The 6,033-nt window shown below is 59.7% G+C and overlaps 1 protein-coding gene across 1 annotated transcript; it reads right to left on the bottom strand.

The window, feature by feature from the left end:
- Positions 1-1,925: 1,925 nt before the first annotated feature.
- ZNF503 (zinc finger protein 503) lies at positions 1,926-5,802 on the bottom strand. Its single transcript, XM_084289988.1, has 2 exons — positions 5,143-5,802; positions 1,926-4,053 (listed from the first exon to the last, which is right to left on the bottom strand). Exons 1-2 carry the CDS (start codon positions 5,464-5,466, stop codon positions 2,533-2,535), a joined length of 1,845 nt encoding a protein of 614 aa, XP_084146114.1. The 5' UTR covers positions 5,467-5,802; the 3' UTR covers positions 1,926-2,532.
- Between the last annotated feature and the right edge of the window lie 231 nt (positions 5,803-6,033).

Raw genomic sequence — 6,033 nt, 5'->3', positions numbered from 1 at the left:
CACACCTGACGGCTGATGGATTTTAGCTAGCCAAGTCGGAGGTGCATCTGCTAGAAAGCTGTAACCGTAAAACGCGCATGGAAGCAGTGCGCCTGTGTGGCTGCGATGCTTTTTAACCGCGCTCGCTCTCCCAGCCGCTGCCTGGGACGCGATTTTCCCCCTACGAAGGGCGCTCGGAGCCCCGCAGCGGGGCGGGCGCGCCGCTGGGGCTGCGGCCGCGGGGGCGAGCGGCGGGGGCGAGCAGCGGGGCGCAGGCCGGGCCCTTTCCGCTGCCCCGGCTCGCTGGGCGGCCCCTCCGCCGCCGGCACCTCCCCGGGCCGCAGAGCCCCGCTCCCCGGCGCTGGCCGTACTCGGGGCCGTGTCCTACTTGGTAGCCGAAGTTTGCCTGGCGCGGGTCGCAGCGCTGCCCTCCCCGCCCTTCCCCTAGCTCATCAGTTCACGGCGAGAGCTCAATTTACATTCCCTAAAGCAGAGCCGCGCACCGGTGCTTTTCCCATTTAAGGGGAAAAAAGAGGCATTTGGTTAAAGCAGTTCCCGTGCCCGTTGCGGATCCGCGTCCCAGAAGAGCCGCGGAGCAGCCGAGCACCGCCGGCCCAGCTCCGTGCCGGGACGGCCGGGCGGGCGCTGGAGCTTTAGTAGCCGCCCGCTTTCCTCTGCTCTGCACATTACCGCTAACTTCCACTAATTATCGGGAGTAAATGTATTAGGCTAATTAGCATCTGGGCACCACGGGGAACTTTGAACAGCAATTAGGCTGTGGGTTCTGCAGAGCGCGGGAGAAAGCGCCGGGCTTTGTCGCGGCACGGCGCCGCTTGCAGCCGCTCCCCCGGGCCGTGGGGCCGGGGCCGGCCGGGCCGTGGGGCCGGGGCCGCCGGTTCCGCCCGCGCCTCTCCCGGCAAGCGCCCGGCGGGGCGGCGGAGCGCGGCTCTTCCGCTTCCCACGGCCGCCAGCGCTCACCCCGCGGTTGTGGCGGCGGCTCGGGCTTCCCCGGCGCGACCCCCTGCTCCTACCTGGGCGCGGGCCGACGAGCTGGAGCCGGAGCCGGAGCTGGAGCCGGGCGAGGGCCCCGGGAAGCCCGAGCTGGGAGGCAGGGAGGCGGCACGGGCAGGGGCAGACCCTCTCGGCATCACGTCGAGTTTGGCACTGCGCTTCGGGAGAGAGCAAACTCGGGCCGAGTAGCAGACGGGCTTCTTTTTGTTTGTTTGTTTGGGGTCTTTTTCCTCCCCGTCCCTTCCTTTTAAAAAGAAAAGGAGTTCTCAGAGCGTCCGTTTTTTTTTTATTATTTTTTTTTAAACTTGATGATCATTTGTGCTGCGGTAGGAACTGAAGAAAGAAATTGAAAATAACTGGATGAGATCAAATAGTGCTTCCCCAATTACTTCTGAACTTCTCATTTAGAAAAGGAGATGAATGGTTACGCATTACACTGTAAAAAGCTTTCAGATAATCTTCTTACTCTTTTACAAATAAGTCCTGCCTTCCCCGGTTTTCTTCCCAAAGAAAGAACGGAGTATTTTAATTGAAACCCAGTTTAAAAAGAAAACGGTTTTCACAGTATTTTTTTTAAAGTTAATTTTCCTCAGGAAAGTGAAAGAGATATAAACGATTCTTAGTTTTCTTATTTCGTGCCTATGAATTCTACCGAAGTAGAAGTGGAGGGAAAAAAAAAAACTTATGATTTTTTTTTTTTTTAAAAAAAGAGCCCTGGGGTTACAATAAAAAAAAAAACCTTGTGTTTTTATTTTTTTTTTTTTTACTTTTAATTAAAATTGAATAAACGCTTAAGGAGAAATTAGCAATTGCCTCCATCCAAGACCTACTCGGGTTTATAACAGAATCAAAGCGTATTAAAAAAAAAAAAAAGTAAAACCTTTTAATACATCAAATATACGGAATTTTAATCTTTAAAGCGATACATTGTCTATTTTAGTACATGACGTAAACCTTACTTAACCCTTTTTACAGGGTGGACTTAAAAATTAAAAATAGTTGTGTTCCTTTTAAAGAACAAAATAAGGCAAATGAGGTTTTTGGAATAGAATTGTTTTTGTTTTTCTTCCAGAATACATACAAAAAAATACCAATTCTCTTTCAAGGGTATACACCTTAAAAATAATTGCAATTTGAAATTATAACTGACAAATTGCGAGTTGTTTTTTTAGTAACAAACATGCATGTAAATTTTTTGTTTCAATGAGACATTAAATAAGAACGTACAATACAATCATAGCAATTTTAAAGTAACATTAAAGAGAAGACCTCTATCTTTTTATTTATATTCTACAATGGGTGTTCCACTTTTACCTATTGAGCTCAGTTAAGTAATGCACTTTATGATTCGTTGTCCCGCTTGAAGCTAACATAAATAAATACAGTGCTCATGGATCCAGTCCTCAAATGAACACTATTTTATAAAAAGTCCGATTTTATTTTTTTTTTTATTTTTTTCCTTTCCAACTTTTATAAAGTTTCGGAGGGCTCCCTTCCCTCCCCGCCAGGCTCCGGGCTGCACCGGAGCCCCCCCGCCTGTGCTCACTGGTAGCCCAGCGCCGAGGCTGTGGTGAGTCTCTGCCCGTAGAGTGCGTAAGGGGAGTAGTAGGGTCCCGTGGCGGCGGGCACGGGCACGGGGGCCCCGGGGGTGGGCAGCGGGCTCTTGGAGTAGGGGTGGTAGCGGCTGCCGAGTCCCAGCGCGTGGTGCGGGCTGCGCAGCGCCAGCGTGCCCGGGCTGCCCGGGGCGCCCGTCGTGGGGATGTGCATGTGGCACGCCATGGCCGCGGCCGCCGCGCTGGCCAGCGACGAGGAGCTGGGGTAGCTGGAGAGGAGTTTATCGGTGCCCGGGAAGGCAGTATGGGTCCGCAAGTGGCTAAGCAGCTCCTCCGAGGTGGCGAAGCGCTTGTCGCAGGGTCCGTTGGCTGACACCCAGTTGCAGATGTGCGGCTGGGGGTCGTTGGGGAGCATGAAGCCGTAGGGGTACAAAGGGTGGCCGGCCAGCGAGGGCGGCGTGGCGCCGGTCAGCGAGGAGTGGACGCTGTGCAAGGGGTGCGTGGGGTACACGAGGGGGTATCCGGACTTGAGGGCCTGGTCGTGGGCGCAGGAGGCGCCGGCGGCGCCGGCCAGGTGGCTGGCGCAGTGGTAGCTCAGGCAGTAGGGGTCTCGGCACAGGCTGGCCGTCATCACCGACGGCGGCGACGCGCCCGCCAGCGGGCTCGACCCCGCCGGCTTGCTGCAGCCCAGGCTGCTGGCGGCGGCCAGCTGGGCCCCCACCAGGCTGGAGGATTTGGTGGGGTCCAGAGCCACTCCGTGCGGCAGGAACTGCGGCGGGTAGCCGGCGTAGGCTCCAGCCAGCGTCCCCGGGTAGCTCATGCCCGCCGGGGGCAGGGGGAAGACGGTCTGGCCTGGCTTGTAGGGGGAGACGGGGGCTACGAGGCCGGAGCCCAGGACGGAGGTGGAGGAGGTGGCGGTGGTGCTGCTGCAGGAGGAGGCGGAGTCCGAGGCGATGGGCTTGGAGCCCGGCGTGCTCTCCTGGTGCTGGTTGACCTCCACGTTAATCCCGGCACAGCTCACGCTAATCCGGCTGTGGCTGATGCTGGTGGTGCCCGGGCCTCCCTCCGAGCCGGAGCTGCCGCTCTTTCCGCAGCCCTCCGAGTCCTTCTTGTCCTCCCCGCCTTTGCCCTCGGCCGGCAGCAGCCCCGGCGAGCAGGCGGAGGCGCTGGAGTTGGGGCTGCCTGTCCTTGGGGTGAACGGCTGGCAGGTGGCGCTCGGCACCCGGAATCCCGACTTCTCCCCGGCCGCGACCCCCGCGGCGGGGGCGCCCGCGCAGCCCGTCGCCCCCGGCTCCTTCTTCTCGGCGCCCGGCTTGGAGTAGGGCTTGAAGCTCGACTTGTCCTCCACGCCGATGTCGCTGAGCTTCAAGGGGCCCGACTTGGAGTCCTTGTCGCCTCCGGAGCCATTGGAGGTGACCGACGAGAGTTTGGAGGAAGGGGACGGGTCCGGCTTCCCTATTTGCGAGCAAGTTTGTGCCAAAAGGGCCAGGGGACTCTTCTTCGCATCCAGCTGCAGAAATCAGAAAGGCACACATAAAGACAGAGGTTTAGTGGGGGAGTTCGACGGAGGGGGAAAAACACAACCAAAAAAGCAAAGCCCCGGAGCGTACCTAGGACGCTCGTCCCGCACGTTTTGCAGAGGACAGCCTGGAAGCGATGAACAATTTCGTGCGCATTCATCACCCTGACAGCCCCCTCCCCTGCATGCACCATTTTTCACAAAGCCTTTAGAGAGGGCTAGGGCTTTTCGGAGCCGGGCGAGCCCAGCGCGGCCGCCTCGGGCAGGGGGGCAGCGGCCCAGGCAGCGCCGAGCTTCGCCCTTCGGCTCCCCGCCGCGCCGGGCGTGGAGGAGCACGAAGCCGGCCGGGAACTCGAGCGGCTGCAGCATTTCTGCGCCCTGACTGCTGACACTATTTATAAACAGAGCCCGGAGAGCCGGGCTCCAGGGGCGAGCAGCGCCTTCGCTCCGCAGAGACCCCGATGAAATCATTCATTCCCACGGACACACCCTTCCCACCACCCCCTCCGTTCCGAGTTTCGGTCCCTAACGCAGCGAGCTACGCGGAGGGGGACCGACAGCGGAGAAAAGGGCCGAATAGGGCCCCCCAGCTCCGAAAGCACGCAGGGCTGAGGAGCCGAAATAGCCGGCCTGCCGCAGCCGCGCTTCAGCCTGTCCCTCTCCGCGCCCCCCCCCGCCCCAAACTCTCCGTGCAGAAGCCCGCTCGGTCGCCGCTCCGAGCGCCGCTGAGTTGCGTGGCCGGATCGTGACCCCGGAGCGGGTCGTTTCCTTCCACTCTCCAAAAATAATAATAATAAAAAAATACAAAGGAGGGGAAAAAAAAGACAAAAAGAGAAAAATGGGAAGTTTATTTAAAAAGGCCTCGCGAACGAGCCCAGCAAACATGGGAACAATGAGCAGGAGCGGCTCCCGGCGCTAGCTGTCGGCCAGAAGGAGCCCGTTTCCTGGAGGGAGCGCGTCTCGCCGCGGAGGCGAGCGCCGGGCGGCTGCAGGGAGCGGGCGCCATGCGCGGCGAGCGCCCGGGCAGGGGCAGGGGCAGGCGCGGCTGGGGGGGGACGGGGACGGCTCCCGGCTCCTTACCTCGATGGGGCTGACGGGCGTGGAGGGTAAAGGCTGCAGGTACTCGGGGTGTAAAATGTGTCCAGTCCGCGCCGTGAGCATTTTCAGGACTTTGATGGGAAGGCGGTTGGCTTGGCGTAGCGGGTCCGAGGGGGGCACGGCGTGGAAGCCGGGCTTGGCGGCGGCGCTGCTGCTGCTGCCGCTATTCCCAGCGTGCCCGGGCGGCCCGGCGAGGTCGGCGGCGCTGCGGCTGCGGCGGGGGCTGCCTCCGGGCTCGCTGAGGCTGCTGCTGCTGCTGCGCTTACTACTACTTCTCGGAGCAGAAAGCGAGGGCGATGTGATCATGACCCAAAACCTCGCATGAAAACTGGGGCAAGTCGCGCCGCTCGCACTCGGAAAGGCTCGCTCGCCTTCTGCGGGCGGGGAGGGAAAAAAGCCGCACGCCCCCCGAGCGGGAAAACAACCATAAAACGTCCTGCGGCTCGCTCCGGCGGGGAGGGCGTGGGTGGGGAGCGGGGGGGCGAGGAGGAGCTGGCCGGAGAGAAAGAGGAGGAAAGGAGGAAGAAAAAAAAAAAAAAAAAAAAAAGCCGAGTAATCCGTGGGCTGCGCCGGGGGCGGGGGGGCTGCGAGCGTGTGCCGCCGTGCCCCGGGGCCGCTGCGGGCTGCCCTCGGCGGGGCTGAGCGGGGCCGGGCGCTGGGCTCCGCCGCTCAGCTGCGCTGCGAGCCGCTGCCCATCCAGCCCGGGATCTGGCGGAGAAACTCACTTCAAAAGCAGCTGAATTAGCCGGAGATTAAAGCCTTTGCCGCCTTCCAATCAAATGGGACCCCGAGGTGATTGGAGGGTCAAGGGGATGTGACGTTCCCTTTTCTGGGGCTTTTTTGCGCTGTTTTTAATGGTCTCTCGCTCGCTCT

The sequence above is a fragment of the Netta rufina genome (assembly GCF_964035555.1).
Source record: "Netta rufina genome assembly, chromosome: 7".
Classification (NCBI taxonomy): domain Eukaryota; kingdom Metazoa; phylum Chordata; class Aves; order Anseriformes; family Anatidae; genus Netta; species Netta rufina.
The sequence above is the reverse complement of the archived record's forward strand: the minus strand, read 5'-3'. Positions and strand labels throughout refer to the sequence as shown.